The sequence below is a fragment of the Stegostoma tigrinum genome, chromosome 37 (assembly GCF_030684315.1).
Source record: "Stegostoma tigrinum isolate sSteTig4 chromosome 37, sSteTig4.hap1, whole genome shotgun sequence".
NCBI lineage: Eukaryota > Metazoa > Chordata > Chondrichthyes > Orectolobiformes > Stegostomatidae > Stegostoma > Stegostoma tigrinum.
Window position 1 is genome coordinate 1863240 of NC_081390.1, and position 21726 is coordinate 1884965.

The 21726-nt window shown below is 41.1% G+C and overlaps 1 protein-coding gene and 1 non-coding gene across 6 annotated transcripts in view; both read left to right on the forward strand.

Annotated features, from left to right (window-relative positions):
- The window catches only part of LOC125467591 (serine/threonine-protein phosphatase 2B catalytic subunit beta isoform), a 110456-nt gene that overhangs the window by 64754 nt on the left and 23976 nt on the right, over positions 1–21726 (forward strand). For 3 of the 5 annotated variants that reach the window (XM_048563663.2, XM_048563659.2, XM_048563661.2), the window contains exons 4-12: positions 793–904; positions 2617–2762; positions 12428–12567; positions 12667–12744; positions 17496–17590; positions 18096–18221; positions 18344–18421; positions 20029–20110; positions 20815–20912. In XM_048563663.2, coding sequence (XP_048419620.1) covers positions 793–904; positions 2617–2762; positions 12428–12567; positions 12667–12744; positions 17496–17590; positions 18096–18221; positions 18344–18421; positions 20029–20110; positions 20815–20912 — 955 coding nt within the window. Of the gene's footprint in view, positions 1–792; positions 905–2616; positions 2763–12427; positions 12568–12666; positions 12745–17495; positions 17591–18095; positions 18222–18343; positions 18422–20028; positions 20111–20814; positions 20945–21726 lie in introns of all 5 variants that reach the window. The other 2 variants (XM_048563660.2, XM_048563662.2) reach the window with 1 other exon arrangement.
- LOC125467657 (small nucleolar RNA SNORA84) lies at positions 1016–1150 on the forward strand. The gene has a single exon (XR_007250675.1). It is a non-coding gene; the product is annotated as a small nucleolar RNA SNORA84 (small nucleolar RNA).

Here is a 21726-nt window from a genome sequence, read left to right on the forward strand (position 1 = left end):
TTGTATAGATGTGCATAATGTTTTCCAGAAGTAAGCTCAAGGATTTTGACCCAGTGACAATGAAGGAAGAACAAGAGGTTCCAAGGCTGGACTTAGTGTAGCTTGGAGGGGATCTTGCAGGTGGTGGTGTTTCCATATATTTTATGACAATGGCTTCCTAGGGAGTGAAGGTCACAGGGATGAAGGGTGCTGTCAAACAAGCCTTCATAAATTACGACATTACGTCTTTTGGGTGGTGCACGCTACCAGTGTACATTGTTGCTGACGGGAGTAAACATTGAACGTTTGTAGATGGAGTGACAATCAAACTTGCTGGTTTGTTCTAATGGTGTGAAGCTGCTTGAATGTTGTTAGAATTGTGCCCATCCAGCAAATGGAGAGATTTCTGATAAACTTCTGTCTACTACCTTCAAGGCCGAAGTCAAAGATTAAGTTGTTTGCTGCAGAATTCCTCGCCTCTGATCTGTTCTACAAAGCCATTTTACCCACTGAACACTTGCCTCCACCCCCTCATTCCTGGGGTTTCACTACCTTGTGGAGTGATTCATGCTGGCATTGATGACTTGAAGATGAGAGAATGCTAAGTCTTTCCCATTGGTGAACGGACATTAGTGCTAGACAGTGTTTAAAACAAAGTTGGACAAAAATCACCCGTCAAGGTATAAAACGCAAATCTGAAGTATTGAAATTAAATTATTGCATGTTGTAACTCCTGAGTTAATTTTTCCATTGGTTTGAGGCAAGCTGTTGTATATGTTAACCTGAATCCTAATTAGATGTTTTTCTTTACAGTGTGTACTCTACTTGTGGGCTCTTAAAATTCTGTACCCAAACACGTTGTTCCTTTTGCGTGGGAATCATGAATGCCGACACCTCACAGAATATTTCACCTTTAAACAAGAATGTAAGTAACTGTTGACTTCTGTTGCATTGTTTGATGTTAAGTCCATGACTTGTATTCTGTAGCTGTACAGAGTTCCGGAGGTTTGGTGACTAGACCCTAATTCTAGAGTTGGCCCTGTGGTTACTGTAGACTGGGAGGACTGTACAGTTCTGCAGTTAAGAATGGGCAAACAATAATACTGTGATATTTGCATAGAGTCTGAAATGGTTAACCTTCAGTCTCCATAGCCCGGTCGCAGGAACAGTGAATTGAATAATTGAGGTTATTTTTCATTGAGTTGCCTTAAACTTTAATGGGAAGGTTTTTTCCATTTGGTTGGTAACAACTGTATTGGATGGCTCTTTGATACTTGTGCATCCAAAATCAAATTTTTCAGAGTCACCTTTTAGTCTGGTCTTTGTCACACTGTGAAGCAGTTGTTGGTGATTGGCTGTCAAGGTAGATGGTTCATAGTCATGGAGATTTCCTCATGAAATGGTAAAATTATTTCTTCAACAGGCCTTAAAGTGTTCTAGCTGAGCTGCTGTGCAGCAGTGAGTGCCTATTTCACAATGACAAAACTTTGGTTTTAATTCCAATCTGTTCTGAGTTTAATCTGTTATGGTAGCAATGATGCTTGGCCTCTGCACCCAAGCTGGTGGGTGATGAAATCTGCCAGATCCTCAGTCTCGGAATGTTTGAATACTAGGGAGAATAACATCGAGCATGGCAGATGGGTGCTTTGCGATTGCGTGTCTGGCTCACTCACACTGCCCATTTCCTACATGGGAAGTATTTTTTTATACAGTGGAGAGTGATTAACGTTTGGGTAAATGTAGAAACACAAAATAGGAGTGGGAGTAGGCCCTTCAACCTTTTTGAGCTTGCTGCGCAACTCACTGATCAGGGATGGTCATCCAACTCAGTAGAACAAAGAACAGTAGAGCAGGAACAGGCCCTTTGGTCCTTCAAGCCTGTGCTGCACGTTTTACCCTTCCATACTAAGAACTTTCTTCACTTACAGGTTCAGTATCCCTCTATTCTCTACCTATGCATGTGTTTGTCCAAGTGCTTCTTGAATGCTGCTATTGTGTACCCAGTTCTTGCTCTCTCCCTGCACTCTTTAATCCCTTGACACTTTGTGACTGTGTGTAAGATACTCAAAAGTATTCAATGTTTTGATCTCAGCTGCTTTCTATGGCAGAGAATTTCACAGACTTAATGCTCTGGATGAAAACATTTCTCACATCTCTGCCCTAAATGGCCTACTCCAATCCTTAGATTGTGATCCTTGGTTCTGGACTTCCTGGTCATTTGAGAACATCTGTCTAAGTTTACCCTGTCTAGTCCTGTTAGAATGTTGTATGTTTTTATAAGATCACCCTTCTTTGCTCAAGCTCCAGTGAATATAGTCCTAACTGACTAAGTATCTTGGATCATATGGGAGTTATCAATCAACAAATGAACATCATGAGAAAGGGGAAATAGAAAGAGAAACATGAACTGTTGTGTGGTCAAGAGGTAATAGTAACAAGCTCTGTGTATTTGAAGGTCCCTACTTGGGAACCCGATGGATAAATGTTACAAAAGATGATTTCCTATTGGGAGGGGAAGAGGAATGTCAGTAAATGTTACTGACGGGATGTACATAAATATAAATATTTAATTTCAGTAGCTATCTAATAGGCACAAATGCAAGACCAGATTATTAATCCCTCCTTTTGTTTAAATAGGTAAAATCAAGTATTCCGAAAGAGTATATGATGCTTGTATGGATGCTTTTGACTGCCTTCCTCTTGCTGCACTTCTAAACCAGCAGTTTCTTTGTGTTCATGGAGGACTTTCTCCAGAAATTCATAGTTTAGAAGATATTAGAAAAGTAAGTATTTCATGCTTTGATCATGTCCATAATGTAAATGGCTGTTCCAGTAGCAGCACTTCAGGAGAGTATGAGGAGAAATTATCTTTTTAAAAGTCACATTCAAGAGCTTTTGTTAACTTTGATCACTGTTTTAATCTTTTCCATGTACTTGGGTGATAACTAAAGTGCAAAAATAAGTTCTTCATCATTTGTTCAACATTTACGTGTGAATGGTTTACTGTTTCCATCCCACAGGGTTAACAGCTGTTTGGAAATTCCTCTTTAGGAAATTTGTTTCACTGCAGCCCATTGAGTAACAGCTAATCAGTGTTTGTCCGTTGATCCTTTCCCCTCACCCTGTTGTAGATTTGACTTCTTTCCACAATGAGACCATAAAACGCAGGATCTGTACTGATAATCCTCAACTTCACTTTCAGCTTTATCCCCATAACCTTTGATTCCCTTATTGATTAAATAATCTATTTACCTCCGCTTCAAGCAAACTGACCCAGCCTTCTCAGCTCTCTTGCACGGGTTCACTACCTTCTGAGAGAGGCATTTCCTCCCCATCTCTCTATGTTGTAGGGAATTTCTTGGATTAAGATTGTGCCCTTGGTTCCTAGACTGCTACCACAAGTGCACTTTTGAGTACGAGTGTAGCGCAATCTTCCCTCCTGTAATCAAAACTGCTTTACTATTCCTTTATCTTTGTCTACCTCTGTGGACATAACTGCTACGCTCTCATTATTCTCTGCCCCACAAGGCAAACCAACTCTGCATCTCCACTGTCAATTCCTCACCACCACCCCGCCCCCCGCCGCCACCCTAAGAATCTTCTCCATTTTAATAAGTCACCTCTCATTCTTTTGAACTCCAGTGAGTACAGGTCCAAGCTACTCAGCCTGTCTTATATCCTTTCATATCTGGGATCAAACAAGTGAATCTTATCTGAATTGTCTGCAATGCCAGCGTATCTTTTGTTACATAAGCTACCAAAATTGTTCAGAGTATTCCAGGTGTAGTGTTTTGTATAATTTTAACTTTTCTTTTTTACACTCCATTCATTTGAAATAAAGGCCAACTTTCCATTTACCTGAAAAGAAAAACTGCTGGAGATGACATCAGGTCAGGCAGCATCCATGGAAAGAAAGCAAGCTAATGCTTAGTGTAGATGACCGTTCTTCATTTGCCTTCCCTGTGACCTGCCAGACATGTATGCTATACTTCATGATTCATGCACAACGACCCTCAAGCAAACAAAAGCAGAAAATGCTGCAAAAGCTCAGCAGCTCTGACAGCACAAGTGGAGAAAGAAAAAGTTTCCCGTTTGGGTTCACTTGGTCTCAGCTTTCCTGTGTGCTGCACTTTTCTGCAGGTTTTCTCCATTTGAATGATATTCATCCCCACTTTTTTTCCTTCCAAAGTGCATCATCATTAATTTTCCTACATATGCTATCTGCCATTTTTTGCAAATCTCCTACCCTTTCCAGATGCCTCTGTCAAGTCTGTTATCCTCATGACTTGCTCTCCCACCTATTTTTGTTATCTGTTTCCCATGACTGAAGTGATTTGTGGCTTTTTATTTTGTTGTGCCCATGACTTTAGTAAGTGAAATAAGAATTGTGACGTGGGGGAAATTGACTAGCTCCTTTCTTAGGCACCAGTTTCCTCCTCCTCCTCGCTCTTTAATAGGCTTGTGTTGGACACCCCGTCCTCTTAAACTTACGCCCAAATCTTTTTTCACCTTTACCTCAAGTTCCATGAATACGTTCTTTCCATCCACCTAAATGCTCAATTTTCCCACTTGAATCAAGTTCCCACCCTCCTATATTTGATCATGGCTGCCACAAGTGCACTTCTGAGTATGAGTGTAGCGCAATCTTCCCTCCTGTAATCAAAACTGCTTTACTATTCCTTTATCTTTGTCTACCTCTGTGGACATAACTGCTACGCTGTCATTATCGTCTGCCCCAATCTTGCCAATACATTTTCAATAATGATATCTGTTCCTGCTGTCATGCCCCACGTTATATTCTTTCAAGAGTTTACTGTTTCTGAATGATAGTCTACGTAGCAGCTCACCGCCATCTTTTCAAGAGCAACTCGGGATGGGTAATAAATACTGGCCAACCAACGATGCCCATGTCCCATGAGTGAATAACAAATAAAGCACCAATATCCACTTTGCAGCTGTCAGGTGGCTTGTGGTTCATAGTTGTCTATCCTGCAATCTGCTTGTCATACCCCTACTGCTTGCTGCCCTTCATCCTTGCCCTTTGTCCCCTGATCACCTCGCTCAACCTCTTGCTCTCCTTCCCCCTTACATAAAGTTAAATAAAAGCAATTACAAGAGTATAAAGATGAGTTGTCTAAAAAGGTTTAAATTAGAAAGAAAACTGATGAAACATTGGCTAACATTTATGTTGTACAGAATGGTGCCTGATTTGTGGATAATTAATGAAATTAAGGGTGGTATCAAAGTGAAAGAAATGGCATACAATCCTGCAAAAAGTTTTGGAAAACTTGAACTCAAAGGGACAGATGGAAATATGAGAGAAAAATAGCTTGACGTATAAAAACAGGCAGTAAAGCTTCTATAAATCTCTTAAAAAGAAGAAAAGGACTGAACTGACCAATGGTCCCTTAAAGAGTGAAACTGGAATTAACAGAAAAAGGACTGTTGGAGTCTTTTAACAAGTGTTTTGTATCCATCTTTCATAGAATACATGAAAATAGATGCAGGAGTAGGCTATTCAGTCCTTCAAGCCTGCACCACCATTCAATATGATCATGGCCGATCATGCAATCTCAATATCCTATTCCTGCCCTTCCCCATACCCCTTGAATATATCTAATGAACTGGTCCCAACAGCTTCATGAGGGAGAGAATTACACAGGATCACAACTGAGTGAAGAGAGTCTTTCTCATCTCAGTCCTGAATGGCTTACCCTTTATTCTTAGACTGTGACCCCTTGTTCTGCACTTCCCAACATCGGGAACATTCTTCCCACATCTAGCCTGTCCAGTCCATCAGGATTTTGTGTTTCTGAGATACCCCTTCGTTCTTCTAAATACCAGCAAATACCAGCCTATTTGATCCAGTTTTCCCTCTGTCAGTCCTGCCATCCCAGGAATCAGTCTGATGAACCTTTGCTGGACTCCATCAGTCACAAGAATGCCCTTCTTCAGACTAGGAGACCAAACCTGCACACAGTACTCAAGGTGTGGCCTCGCCAAGGCCCTGTATAACTGCAGCAAGTCATCCTTACTCTGATACCCTCAACGTCACGCTATGGAGGAGATCATGCCATTAGCTTTCCTCACTGCCTGCTGCACCCACATGCCAACCTTTAGTGACTGTTCCACCCTGACATCCAAATCTTGTTACACTTCATCTTTTCCTAAACTACCACCATTCAGATAATAATCTGCCTTCCTGCTCTTGTGACCAAAGTAGTTAACCTCATATTTATCGACAGTATATTGCATTTACTAAGTATTTACCTACTCAGTCAATCTGTCATGCTGCAGCCTCTTAGCATCCTCCTCACAGCACACACTGCCACCCAGCTTAGTCTCATCTGCAAATTGAAAGATGTAGCATTCAATTCCTTCATGCAAATTGTTAATGCATATTGTGAATAGTTGAGGCCCCAGCACTGAACCCTGCAGCACCCCACTTGTCACTGCCTACTAGTCTGAAAAGGACCCTTTATTCCAACTCTCTGCTTCCTGTTAGCCAACCAGTTCTCAATTCATTACCTCCAATATCCTGAACTTTTAATTTTCGTTACTAATCTCTTGTGTGGAACCTTTGTTAAAAGGCTTTTGACAGTCCAGATACCTAACATCTACTGTTTCACCCCTGTCTACTCTACTGGTCACATCCTCAAAAAATTCCAGGTGATTTGTCAAGCATGATTTCCCTTTAGTGAATCCATGCTAACTAGAACCAATTCTGTACCCATTTTCCAAATGCTCAGTTATCACATCCTTAAAGATTGATTCTGGCGTTTTCTCTACCGTTAATGTCAGGCTGACTGGCCTATAATTACCCATTTTCTCTCTCCCTCCACTCTTAAAGAATGGAGTTACATTAGTTACCCTCCAGTCCATTGGAACTCTTCCAGAGTCTACAGAATGCTGGAAAGCGATCACCAATGCATCGGTTACTTCCTAGGGCCACTTCCTTAAGTACTCTGGGATACAGAACATCAGGCCGAGGGGACTTATCAGGTTTTAATCCCATCGTTTTCCCATTTCCCAACTAATGAGGATTTCCTTCAGTTCCTCCTTAACAATTGATCCTCTGTTTCCTAGCATTTCCTGAAGACTATTTGTGTTCTCCTTAGTGAAGACAGATCCAAAGTATTTGTTCAACTGGTCTGCCATCTCTTTGTCCATTATGAATTAACCTGATTCTTACTGGAATGGACCTATATTTGTCTTTGTCCGTCTTTTTCTCTTCACATTTCTGTCGAAGCTTTCGCAGTCAGTTTTTGTTTGCTGCAAGCTCGCTTTCAAATTCAGTTTTCCCTTTCTGAATTAAACCCTTTGTCATCCTCCTGCTGAATTTTAAATTTCTCCCAGTCCTCAGGTTTGCTGTTTTTTCCGGCCAATTTGCCTGTGTCGTCTTTAGCTTTAACACTGTTCCTAATTTCCCATTAGCATTGGTTGAGCCTCTTTTTCCCTGTTTTACTCTTACGCCAGATAGGGATATACAATTGTTGAAGTTCATCCATGTTTTCTTTAAATGTCTGACATTGCCTATCCACTGTCAATCCCTTAATTACCCTTGGCCAGTTTATCCTAGCCTGCCTCATACCATTTCTTCAAGCTCAGGACCGTAGCTTCAAACTTAATTGTGTTTCTCTCATTTTACTGAAGAATTCTACTGTATTATAGTTATTCCCAAAGGATCTCTCACTACAGTGTTGCTAGGTAATCCCCCCCCCCCCCCACCTCGTTTGACAGTACCTAGTCTAAAATGGCTTGCTCTCTAGTTGCCTCCTCAGCATCCCAGTCGAGGAGACTATCTCATATTCCAGGAAATCCTCCTCCACTGCATTGATGCCATTTTGGTTAGTCTGATCAATATGTAGATTGAAGTCCTCTGTAATAACTGCGATACCCTTACTGTATGCTTTTCTGATTTCCTGTTCTATACAGTCCCTAACGTAATTACTGTTCAGTCTGTACACAACTGCCACTAATGTTGTCTTCCCCTTCATGTTCCATAGCTGCACCCACACTGATTCAGCATCGTCCAGGATAATGTCCTCCCATACTATTGGGTTAATCACTCCTTAACCAGCAGTGCTACCCCACCTTCCTTTCTTTTCTGCCTGTCTGTCCTGACAATTGAATATTCTTGCATGTTGTGTTCCCATCCTTTGCCACCCCGGAGCCAGGTCTCTCTGATCCCAATTACACCATACCCATTCATAACTGTTCGTGAGTTATTTCATCCACATTATTACAAATGCTCCTTGCATTGAGACACAGCCTTCAGACTTTTTGACATTTATTGCCCTTTTTAGAATCATTGTGAAATGTGACCCTTTTTCATTTTTGTCTTTAGTTTCTCTGAATGGGAACTCTACATGCAGGAATATTCAATTTTCAGGAAAGACACAGAGGAAAGGGAAGTGGGGTAGCATTGCTGGTTAAGGAGTCAATTAACCCATTTTTACTTTTCCCCTTACTGTCCTTTGTTTCTGTGCCCATTTTACTTTTTTCTAACTTCCTGTATTAGTTTCCATGCCCCTGCCATATTAGCTTAAACTCTCCCCAACAGAACTAGCAAACACCACCCCACCCCAGGACATTGGTTCCTGTCCTGTGCAAGTGCAGATCATATGGTTTGTATTGGTTCTACCATCCCCCAGAACGTTTCCAATATTCCAGGAATTTGAATCCCTCCCTCTTCCACCATCCTTCAAGCCATGTATTCAGCTTAGCTATCCTGCCATTCGTACTGTGGCTAGTACATGGCACTTGTAGTAATCTCGAGATTACTGCCTTTGAGGTTCTACTTTTTACTTCTAACTCTTCCCTAAGTTCAGCTTGTAGGACCTTATCTGATTTTTGGTTTTTTTAACTTGTATTGTCGGTGCTTATATGCTGGTTGTTCGCTGCCTACAGTCAGAACCATCACCACCACGCCTGCCGCATGCACACACGCTGCTGCCACCTTCCCTGGTGAACCATCTTCCGCGACAGTGTTCCAACCGGTATAACGATTATGGAGGGAGATGACTGCAAGGGACCCCTGCAGTGCTTTCTACTCTTTGTGTCTGCTGGTCACCCATTCCCTTTCTTCCTCTGTAATTTTTATCTGCGGTAGGAGATCGGGAAGCAAAAGGAAGGGAGGAACTGAAAACAGTTACTGACAGTCAAGAAGAAGATAGAAATGCTAATGGAATGAAAGGCTGACAAGCCACCAGGTCCCAGTGACCTCCGTAATGTTCTCTTAAAAGAAGTTACAGAGAGATAGTAAACGTCCTTTCCTTTTGAAAGGACTTGGCAGAGTGAAAAACTAAAAATCTATCACCACTTTTTCGATAAAACGAGAATGCAAAGCAATACTTTTGTAGACAAATAAACCATCTTGTAAATGGGGAAAATGCTGAAATTCATGAAATGAAGGGCATTTATAAAATCATCAAACATTAAGGCTGTAAGTGGTTTCATGAAAGGGAAAACCTGTTTGACAAAATTAGTAGAGTTCTTTGAGGGTGTAATAAGGGCAAGCTTGGGAAATAAAAGGGAACTAGTAGATATTTCAATGATAATGGGAACTGCAGATGCTGGAGAATCCAAGATGATAAAATGTGAGGCTGGATGAACACAGCAGGCCCAGCAGCATCTCAGGAGCACAAAAGCTGACGTTTCGGGCCTAGACCCTTCATCAGAGAGGGGGATGGGGTGAGGGTTCTGGAATAAATAGGGAGAGAGGGGGAGGCAGACCGAAGATGGAGAAAAAAGAAGATAGGTGGAGAGGAGAGTATAGGTGAGGAGGTAGGGAGGGGATAGGTCAGTCCAGGGAAGACGGACAGGTCAAGGAGGTGGGATGAGGTTAGTAGGTAGGAGATGGAGGTGCGGCTTGGGTTGGGAGGAAGGGATGGGTGAGAGGAAGAACAGGTTAGGGAGGCAGAGACAGGTTGGACTGGTTTTGGGATGCAGTGGGTGGAGGGGAAGAGCTGGGCTGGTTGTGTGGTGCAGTGGGGGGAGGGGACGAACTGGGCTGGTTTTGGGATGAGGTGGGGGAAGGGGAGATTTTGAAGCTGGTGAAGTCCACATTGATACCATTGGGCTGCAGGGTTCCAATTAATGATGTGAGGGATGTGTTGCAGGAAATGTGGGAGATGCGGTCAAGGGCGTTTTCGACCACTGTCGGGGAAAGTTGCGGTCCTTGAAGAACTTGGACATCTGGGATGTGCGGGAGTGGAATGCCTCATCGTGGGAGCAGATGCGGCGGAGGCGGAGGAATTGAGTATAGGGGATGGAATTTTTGCAGGAGGGTGGGTGGGAGGAGGTGTATTCTAGGTAGCTGTGGGAGTCGGTGGGCTTGAAATGGACATCAGTTACAAGCTGGTTGCCTGAGATGGAGACTGAGAGGTCTAGGAAGGTGAGGGATGTGCTGGAGATGGCCCAGGTGAAGTGAAGGTTGGGGTGGAAGGTGTTGGTGAAGTGGATGAACTGTTCGAGCTCCTCTGGGGAGCAAGAGGCGGCGCCGATACAGTCATCAATGTAACAGAGGAAGACGTGGGGTTTGGGGCCTGTGTAGGTGTGGAAGAGGGACTGTTCCATGTAACCTACAAAGAGGCAGGCATAGCTGGGGCCCATGTGGGTGCTCATGGCCACCCCCTTAGTCTGTAGGAAGTGGGAGTTATTTCATTAGATACTTCATGTTTGGATTTCACTGTTGATTTGATAAAGTGCTACTAATAGGATAATGCACAAGGTAGGAGCTTATGGTGTAGTGTGCTTTATCAGCCTGGCCATAAGATTGACTAGCTAGCTGAAAACAATGTTGGGATAAATGGGCCATTTTCAGGTTGACAAACTCTCTAATAGTGAAATGCTGCAGGGATTAATGCTTGGCCTCAACTGTTGGTGATCTAAATTAATAACCTAGATGATGAGGCTGGCTTTTGAAACCATCTTTACAGATATCCTGATACGTAGGAAACACATTGTGTGGAGGATGCAATGAGGCTGTTAGGTAATTGAGCAGACATTTGGCAAGTGGAATTTAACATGCAAAAATGAGAAGTTGCCTACTTTGGCAGCAAGAATTGAAAAACTAACTATTATTTAAGTAGAGGGGAGGACTACAGAATGCTGTGGTGCAAAGGGATCGGTGTGTCTTGTATGTGAACCAAAAAAAGTCAGCACGTAGGTTAAAACTAGTAGTTAGGGAGACAAATGGAATGATGACCTTTATTGCAAAGGAGTGGAGTGTAGGGAAGTCTTGCTACGACTGTACTGGGTAGTGGTGAGATTGCAGCGAGAGTAATGTGTGAAATTTTTACCTCCTCGCATAAGGATAAGGCTGTTCTTGTCTTGGAGCCTCTTTAGAAAAACTTAACCAGGCAAATTTCTGGGATTAAGGGTTTGCTGAGAGAGAGTTTGTGTAGATTGGAGTTATAACTGAATGAAAGGTGGCCTTATTAACCCTAAAAACAATTGAGGTGGCCTGACAGGATAGATGGATTCCCTCAAAGGCAAACTGTAGGGATACAGTTTAAAAACTGAGATGAGAAGTTTCTTCAATTTAGAATGAGGTTTGAGCCACCAATTGCCTTGAGAAAGTGGGTTGTAATCATTTGAATACTACAGAAGGGCTGTTTGCATTCACTTTAACAATCATTGCACTGTTAGCCACAGGCTTTCCCAGGCCTCGGGGAAACTGCAGGTTAAAGGAGACACCCTATAATCTGTCTGACTTCCCTTCCTCCCACAACTTCATTCATTCACGGGACGATTGCGTTGCTGCTAGGCAGCATTTGTTGCCCATCCCTAATTACCTAGAGGCCACTTACAAGTCAACAACATTGCTGTGAATCTGGAGTCACATGTAGCCCAGACCAGATGAGGATGGCAGATTTTCTTCCCTAAAGGACATTAGTGACCCAGCTAAGTTTTTTTTTCCAACAATTGACAATGGATCCATGGTCATCATTAGATTCTTAATTCCAGATATTTGTTGAATTCAGATTCCACCATTGCCATGGTGGGATTCGAACCTGGGTCCCCAGAACGTTATCTGGGCCTCTGGATTAACAACACCATTTGCTATCAATAATTCAAGTTCATGAGGTCCAGGAATTAGGGTAAGTAACACTGAATTAAGCTGCTTTCGTTATTGTGACAGAATATATGGTTTGATTGAAGTAAATTGTAAACCAGATACTGTAAGCTGATCACCATAAGGACAATGTTCCCAGTCACTTCACCCAACCACTAACTGCACTTCCTCAACTAGTTATATCTTTGCATGTGATGAAAGAGGTAACCTACATTTCCCATATAGAGCTCTCCACAGGTCAAAATCCAACTCTGGTCAGTTTTGTACAGCTGTCGAGCCTGGAAGTGACTGTTGATTTGTATCAATTGAAGCAATTTTGTTTTATAAGTGATACTGACTCTCTTGTTTTTCTAACTTGTCTCTTTACAGTTAGATAGGTTTAAGGAGCCACCTGCATTTGGGCCAATGTGTGATTTGTTGTGGTCAGACCCTTCAGAGGATTTTGGAAATGAGAAAACACAAGAACACTTCAGTCATAATACAGTGCGAGGATGCTCCTACTTCTACAGGTGCAGTTTGTGGGCAGGTGCACGGCTTTGTCAATGTGCATTCAGTTTTAGTTTACTGTAATTTTAAATGGATATTAATTGGACACCTTTGTATTTCAGTTACTCAGCTGTTTGTGAATTTTTACAACACAATAATTTGCTATCAATAATTCGAGCTCATGAGGCCCAGGATGCAGGGTAAGTAACACTGAATTAAACCAGCATCATTGTCATGACAATATGGCTTGATTGAAGTGAAATTATAAACAAATTTCCAAAAGACAATGTGAAAACAAAAAGATCTTTGATTTTATAATTTGGATTGAAACGTGATGGGCTCGAGCGTTGATATGTTGCCAGAGGGTCTCCACTGCTGGAGCGAATTACTCTATACGGCCTACACCATTCAGGTATTGGTTACAGCTGAGAGCATTGAATAACATGATATAGAGAAAAAGCCACCAGTCTGTGCCCATCAGCCCTCCCTAAAGAAAGTAATCTGCATTTTGCCTCAATATCATTAGACCAGAGAATGTCAAGGTTAGTACTCCTGGTTGCTATCTCCTGGCTTCGGATATGAAATTGCATGACGCTTGGAATGAATTGGGTTGTACCTTTTTTAATGGAGGAATATTTTGCAAACACTGTGTGAAGACTCTGTACTAAAATGTCCACCTGGATTTCAAAAATCAGTGGAGCTGTTTTCAAGTACTTGGGTTGTTTAATTCTCGAGCTAAGCTCATTTGCATTTAAGAAACTCTCTTTTCATTGTGCATTGATAAGTTAGTGGTGATTAGCTTGAAAATCCTGACCAAGTAATGAATAATGTCGGGGAAAAATAGCAGAATAACCATGATTTCTTGAGTTTTACTATATGCAGTGTTCACTCTTCAGTTGGCTTTCTGAGTTTGAGGCACCTAACTTGCTAGGATGTGGCCACCACTGATGTGGCAAATGTTTTTTTGCCGATTGCTGATTGCCCTTGAACTGAGAGCAAGCACATGTAGCGCATGTGGGTTATTTGTAGGCCAGACTGGTTAAGGATAACAGATTTCTTTCTCACGAGCATTAGTGAACCTGGTAGGATTTTTGCAAAAATATAATGGCCAACTTTGAGACAAGCTTTCAATTCCTGATTAATTGAATTAACTTCCACCAGCCAATGTGATGTGATGTGTATGCATGGCCCAGAGCATTAGACTGGGCCTCTGCCTTACTCAATCAGTGGCATTATCTATATATCACCATCTCTTGCCAGTTCAGTGAAGTTCATTCGTAGTTTAAATCCTTAACTTGCCACAAATTGGGATATGATGAGCAGCTCCAAGTGGTAGTTCCTAACACCTTTTCTATTTACCTGACTGAAGTACAGAATAAATGATGATAGAAATAGTTAAAAGTCATGTGGTCTCTGGGTTCCAGACAAATGACTGCATACAGTTCACTGGGTTCATGTTACTGTAATACATCTGTCTGTCAGCCTTGACTAAGTTTTGTTTAAAATAGCATCTCTTAATTCAGCAATTAGTTTCGGGGATTATGTTGCAAATAATATAATGTGGTTTGGCTGTCAACAGTTGTATGTTAAAAGATTTGGATGTTAGTGAAAGGTATGAAAGCAATACTCAAAGTTGAGACACTGGGCTGTTCAGATCGGTGGATCATTACTGCTTCTGGATTATTTCTTCAATTTGTCTTTTACAATCCTTCCATTCCTGGCTGATCAGGAATATCTTTACTTTGGTTAACTGTTGCCTATCCTGTAAGAAGTTGTGTTCCTAAATTGCACCAACAGCTGCATCTCTGTGAACTGTTCTTTCTTCCTGGCTTTTTAATGCTTTCCAGTTTCTTTCCCTTTTTCTTCTGTTAGTCTTTAGTGTGTTTTTTTGGTACCTAAACTATAGGCTTTATAGCTTGACCATCATCAAGCTCAGAATTCTTTACCTTCTAACTAATCTATTAAAAGATTGGTCTGCAGAATCCTTGAAAGCTCACTACTATCTTCTGAGGTAAGAGAGGACACTTTACTATCTCATCATGTCTGAAGACCATTAATGCTGTGAATCAGAAATTGCTGTGAATTATTATTACAGATGTACCTTGAGCTTAAGTGGTCAGTGGCCTTTTGGTGAGAACACAGTGTGGACTTGGAGGAAGGTAGCAGGCCAGACAGCATCAGAAATTTCTGAAGAAGGGTCCCAACCCGAGGCGTCAGCTTTCCTTCTCCTCTGCTGCCTGGCCTGCTGTGTTCCTGCAACTCCATGCTGTATTGTGTCTGACTTGGCATCGGCAGTTCTTACTATCTTTGAGTTGCTTTTCGGTGATGTTGAGTGGAACCGGGGTAACTGAGCTGCTTTTCTGCTCGTTGGCTCTGCAGCACTGGCTGTTATGGTGCCCCAGAGCCTAAGGACAGCCATCCTCCCACTTGTCTCCTGTAACAAAGAGCTGTATGACCTGTCCAGGAAATGAATGTAAATTGTGTTTTCATGTTCTAAGTTTTGAAAGCTACTATGCTAAAAGTATGGTAAAAGAACAAGAGAAATTAAACTTATGAAGCCAGTTTTTCTATCGGTCGGGTTTGGAAGAACAAGTTTGTTTATATTCTTCAAACCACAAAATTATTAAGTGAGACAGACCTCTAAGGTTTTAGAATAGATTTGTAGCTTGGGTTGTGGAGGTTGTGGTTGGTTGGCTTACCGAGCTTGTTCGTTGTTCTGCAGACGTTTCATTACCCTGCTGGGAACATCATCAGTGTAGTCTCCGATGAAGCGCTGTTGTGTTTTCCTGCCTGTTATTTAATCTTCGGTGTCCGTTGAGCTGGATTACCTCCCTTCTGGTTTTCCTTTGTGATGGAGTGTATGTGACGTCGCGCTCTGTGTTCCAGCTCAGCGGATACCAGGGGTTAAATAACAGTGGGGAAAACACAATGGCTCTTCATCGGAGGCTGCACTGATGTTACCCAGCGTGGTAGTGAAAAATCTGTGGATCAACAAACCAGCTCGGCAAGTCAACTAATCACAATAAGCAAGATGGAATTTTAATCTTGTCTTAGCTAATGACCTTAGTTTCATTAAAGGAGTGTTAATGGACATTGGAGAATAAATTTGGTGAAACATTGTGAAGTAATTCATCACTGAAACAAAACTGCAAACTTGCTGTAAAAATGTTAAGCTCTTGGGTCCCATGAACAGTTTGGTGTGAGCACATTGAAACAGAAAAAATGAATGACCACAACAAATTCAAGGTGTTTTGGCGCATTTAGCAGACAGTGATATAATTTCATTCTCATGGAGTTGGGTATGACAACTGAATATCTGATGCTGCAGCTCATAATCAACTATATTTTAAATGCCCCATTTTAGTCAATTGATTATGAACAGTTTCCTTCCTTTCATTTCACTGTCAGTAATTCTTTTTATGATGTGCACCTGTGTAATACTTAACTCTTCAAAAATATTTGCTATCCAGGGATGTATAATGTGCATTGTCCAACAATGAATACAATTCTGGAGTCAATAATATCCGGAGTGTATGCAAACAAAGCAAGTGACAACACTATGGAACAACTGATCAGTATTAGCAGCGCAATGAGAAATTCTTTCAACTGATTTGACTCAAAAATTTAGTGCATTACGAAGTAAACACAATTTTCTAAAAATTTGAAGGCTGCCTTTAATGACTGTGATTTATTCTTAACTGAGCCCCAGCAGATCAATAGTTTGGACCCCTACTGTCTTGAGTTGAATATATCAGGTGGCTTCAGTGCACTCCTTGCAATCTCAGGGCTCACGTCAATTATAAATACATGCTCTGATTATTTTGAGCTTATCCACCAAAGAAACAAAGTTGCCTCAAGTATTAACCTAAGTGTTTTCTAAACACAAAAAAAAATTTGTTTCAAACTTCCAACGTCCCAGGATTTAGTCAGGACACTCCATAATTGAAAGACAAGCAGTACTGAGTTGCTATGCTTTGAGGCCCTGAATTGTCAAGAAAACAGCACAATTTTCCCATCCCTTGGAGTGAGGCCAGCAGCAAAATTGGAAAATAATGCATCAGGTCTCCTTGACGTACACCTGTTTTCAGATGTATCTTGCCAAAACCCGGGTCAAATCAATAGCAGTTTGGTGATGCTGTCGGGATTTTCCTGATTGGATAGGTATCCTATTATGGTTGAAGCCTATCTGAAGGCAGTCTCCTGCTACAAGGTGAAGGGAGCTGAATGTTCACAATTGAGAGCCATGGGGATCAGGTGGGTCACAGCTACAATTGCCAACAAGTCTGTGGAGGGCCCTAACCTGACAGTTGTCCATTCTTTAATATTTTGACTTTGAACTGTTCAGTGTGCTTCCGTCTTGCGGTGCTGTCACAGACAACTGCCTGCACCAGTAAGAACCCGTTCCCTCTCTTGCCTTGCCTCACCTCGCCAAAAAATGTTTCACCTCAGAAAGTGCACTTCACTTCTTTTGATTAGATGGTGAGTGTGGGCGCAACTGCTTATGATAGACTCCTGATGGGAGCGTTGGTGGGCATCCTCAGTGTCTGTACACTAAGCACCTACTAATCCCCATATGAAGGACTTGAGGCCTGCTTAATAACTTAGCCCAAGATATTACTTTTATTCTCATTTCTCACTTCTGCTTTCCTAGAGGATTTTGTTCATCGTGGTGCTTTTTGGGCTGCACAGACTAACTTAATTTGGTTTCTGTACTAAATTTATTATAATTTGACCAACTATAGTCAAGGTTCTCTGCATAATAAGTAAACAGCGTTTCAGAAATAGTTTGTTATTATAACAGAGACTTTGAGGTTTTGAAATGCACCACATAAATGAACATTATTTCTGTTTGGTTACTAAGTTCTATAATCATGCAGCAATATTTTCACTACAAGTTTTATATTTATTATGTGATTAACAAGGATTGCTTTCTATATTTTTATTTGTACAGCTACAGAATGTACAGAAAAAGCCAAACCACTGGGTTTCCATCATTAATTACAATCTTTTCTGCACCAAACTACTTAGACGTCTACAATAATAAAGGCAAGTTATTTCAATCTTATTTCATTAGCTTTGACCTACTTTCAAAGTAAAATCTTTATTTTACTTGACGTGCCGACAGACTGCTACAAGTTGCATTTTCCAGGTGGTTGTCATCTGCACTAGTGACAGATTCTTGTTATAAGGGGACACCATGATCAACTGCGCTTTCAATCCTGCTCTCACCAGCTGATGTGCTACTGCTGGGGCAGTGAATGGTAATCAACATTTGGGGAAACCTGATTTTAATTTTCTTTTCCATGCATCAGAGCCATTGAAGCCAGTGCTAGTAACTTTGTAGACTTCCGTTGTGCGCATGAGTTAATTTGCCAATTGTTCAGCAAGTATTCAGTGTGCCTCTGCCTTGTACATTTTACAAACTTGATCCTCAGCAAATTCAGTGTTTCTTTTAGGCAGTTTACAAAGGCGCGTTTACTATTTGGAAACGACTCTCCCTCTTGTACACTACAGTGTTTAGCACATCACTGAGAAACTGTTTTCATTTCAGCTGCTGTATTGAAGTATGAAAACAATGTGATGAATATTCGACAGTTCAACTGTTCTCCTCATCCCTACTGGCTGCCTAACTTCATGGATGTCTTTACATGGTCGCTGCCATTTGTTGGAGAAAAAGGTATAGCTATTGAACACTCATTTTACTAAAGGTAAATTGAAAATACTAGCAAAGTAAAATTGTAACACGTGGCACAGATGAAAGATAAAATCTAAGTAAACAAATTTATTTCTATTGTACAGTAACAGAGATGTTGGTTAATGTCCTCAATATCTGCTCTGATGATGAGCTTATGTCTGAAGGAGATGATGCTTTTGATGGTAAGTGAGTTTTATATTTTAAGTGTATGGGTTAATCCATTGATCAGTAAGTGTCGAGAGTATATGAGAACAAATTCTCAGAATATGTTATTTATCTCAGACACTCTATTTCTGATTCTTAGGGTTGTCGGAGACTTTTAAGTAGTGCCTTCGAAAGTTGATTTGTTGGCAATGGTTTTGATAAGGCAGCTTCATGAGTTCAGGCCTCCCAATTAAAGATTTCAGGAACCTTTTGTAAAACCTTCATCTCCAGCCTAAACACTGTAGTTCATCCCAAGCCTTGATACAGCAATGATCCTCTTGCGAAGAAAGCAGATATTTCATTAGTGCAGTAGGGGTTGAATTTAAACTATTAGCTTGAAGCCAGGGAATAGATCACAGCTATGTAAAAGTGGAAAAATGCCATGTAGAAAAATTGTTACAAAATGATTGAGTTTTTTTGAGGAGGCAACCAAAAAGAGTGAGGGCAAAATATCATATGTTGTTTACGTGGATTTTAGTAAAGCCTATGACAAGATTCTGCATGGTTAACTAATTGGTAAAGTTAGATCATATGGGATTCAGGGAGAGCTTGCCAATTTATATACAAAATTGGCTTTGTGGTAGGAGACGGGGTGTAGGGTTATTTTCCGGACTGGAATCCTGTGACTAGCGGTGTACCGCAGGGATGGATGCTGGGGCCACTTTTGTCCCTTATGTGAATGATTTGGGAGACATGTTACTAAGTTTGTAGATGACACCAAAATTGGTGGTACAGAGAATATTGAAGAAGTTTGTTGAAGATTAGAGACACCTTGATCAATTAGGGCAGAAGGGCTGAGGAGTAGCAGATGGATCTAATTGGATAAATGCAAAAACAAGAGCAGGACTTCCAATTAATGATTGGTCCTTGGGTAACTTTGTAGAAAGAGAGACTGAGGTGTTCATGTATATCATTCTTTGAAGTTTGGTTGACAGGGTGGTTAGAAACATGTTTAGCATGCTTGCCTTCACTGTTTAGAATTTTGAGTAAATGTTTGAGAGGTTATATTGAGGTTGTACAGGATGTTGGTGAAGCCTCTTCTGGAGTACATTGTGTGGTTTTGGTTAACCTGCTGTAGGAAAGACATTCTTAAATTGGAGACAGTTCAGGATATTGCTGGGAATAGAGGGTTTGAGATATAAAAATAGACTGGGACATTTTTCGCTGGAGCGTAGGAGATAAAGGTGTGACCTTCTTGAGGTTTATAAAATCTTGAGGGGCACAGATAGGGTGAACAGCAGTGGCTTTTTCCCAAAGGTTGGGGGAGTTCATAACTAGAAGCCATATGTTTAAGGTGAGAGAAAAATGATTCAAAGGATGTGAGGGGCCACTTTATTTTAAACACATTAGTTCATGTGTAAAGTGAATTGCCAGGGGAAGTGGGGGATGTAAATAAAGTTACAACATTTAAAAGACATTTGGATAAGTTACATGAATTGGAAAAGTTTGGAGGGATATGGGGCCAAACACAGGCAAGTGGGACTAGTTTGGATTGGGAACATGGTCGGCATAGACTGCTTGGACTGAAGTTGGATTCCATGCTGTGCAACTCTAAACTTCAAGTGCAGTTTATTTTTTAAAATAGGTACAGCTGCTGCTCGGAAAGAGATCATTAGGAACAAGATTCGAGCGATTGGCAAAATGGCCAGAGTATTTTCAGTTCTCAGGTGAGAATTCCTTTGTCTTCCAGCTATCCTTAGTGTAAGGATCAAATGTGACTTTCTGTTTCAATAATGTCTTGTTAAGGTGTTCGTAAAAAGCTCTCTTTGAGCTAACCTTTGGTCATTAATCACTTAATATCTACTTATGTGGCTTAGTACCTCTAAATCTTAAGTGGTGCAAACGTGCGAATTACTTTGCAAATCCGTAGTTTCATTCGATTTATAAAAGAGAAAATGTCTCAATGTTCCTATCTTGGTTTAATGAATAGTTAGAGTGGAAGGTGTGATATTGAATAGGATGTTCATAAATCACTGCTTTCCTGATCATTTTTGACTCTATAAAATATCTTATTGCAAACTTGGCTGGGGATGGAGTATGCAACCAGATCACCGACTTCTGATTGTGATTCAATTACACTGCAACTCAGAACACCCCTGCTTGCCGGCCTCTCTGGAAACCACCTACAGTTGAATAGTGTAATTGAATTTGGCAATTACTTTCAGATGAAAATTGGTACTTGGATGAAGGTTCACCACAGCTTGGGTCCAAATCTTCACAACGTTTGGTGGGTCAGAGCAATGTTGTCGTGGTTATTTAGATGGCAGTTTCTCTTAAAGTAATAGAATATACTCCATTTATATCAGGTAGAATTTTATTTCCTTTATTTGGCAGAAGTTCTCAATACGTTCTCCATGCTTTACATTTACAGAGAGGAGAGTGAGAGCGTGCTGACACTGAAGGGATTAACTCCCACTGGAATGTTACCAAGCGGAGTGTTGGCAGGAGGACGACAAACCCTACAAAGTGGTAATGATGCATTGCCTCTTCCTGTGCCTCAGGTGGATTGGGGTATATCTCGCTGTTTCACTAGCACTGCACCTAATGCATGCTGGGAGTTTGTGACGCTTTTTACCTCCTGTCTCAGTGGCTGATCTAAGAGCTGTTACATGTAATCAGGCAATATGAATGCACGCTAACCAAGGTTTACATACCAGATATAAAAGCTAAATGTTGGTCATGTTTTCTCAAATGTTTTATTTCCTGGCCTTTTACTTTTTGCTTAGATTCTTCTTCAGGTTGGGGATATTGGCATTTTCAAAAAAGATGATATTTTAGCAGAGTCATCTTGTATGTTGTAAATTCAGACAGTCAAATAATTGAAATTGTGTAAATCACAGCTCTTGGTTCCATTCGTTAAACAGCCAAGCTGCATTGCATTATTGACTCCAGTTGATCATGACCTAACAAACCAAGCTTTGTGAAAAGAGCACAAACAGGGCATGTCCTAAACTGTAAGTCCATTTGTTTATGATCGTTGTATGCAAATTCAGTCTTTACTTGGGAAAACCCATAAGTGAGGCATGGTAACCATGGAGTATATCACATATACCCCATGAAATGACGCCGAAGTATTTATCCTCTATTCATATTTACGTGTACCATGTATGCATGTTCTCTCTGCTTGCTTGAATTGTCTTCAGATCTTGTAACGTGCCTTTCCTTCCTCCACAGATAAAAACAGTCTTCTGTGGCTGTGTCCGTCAATGTTAAATGTAATTTTGTGTGTAACTTTCCTGAAGCATCTTTTCAGGAAATATTGTAGAGCCTGTGTGTTAATTCA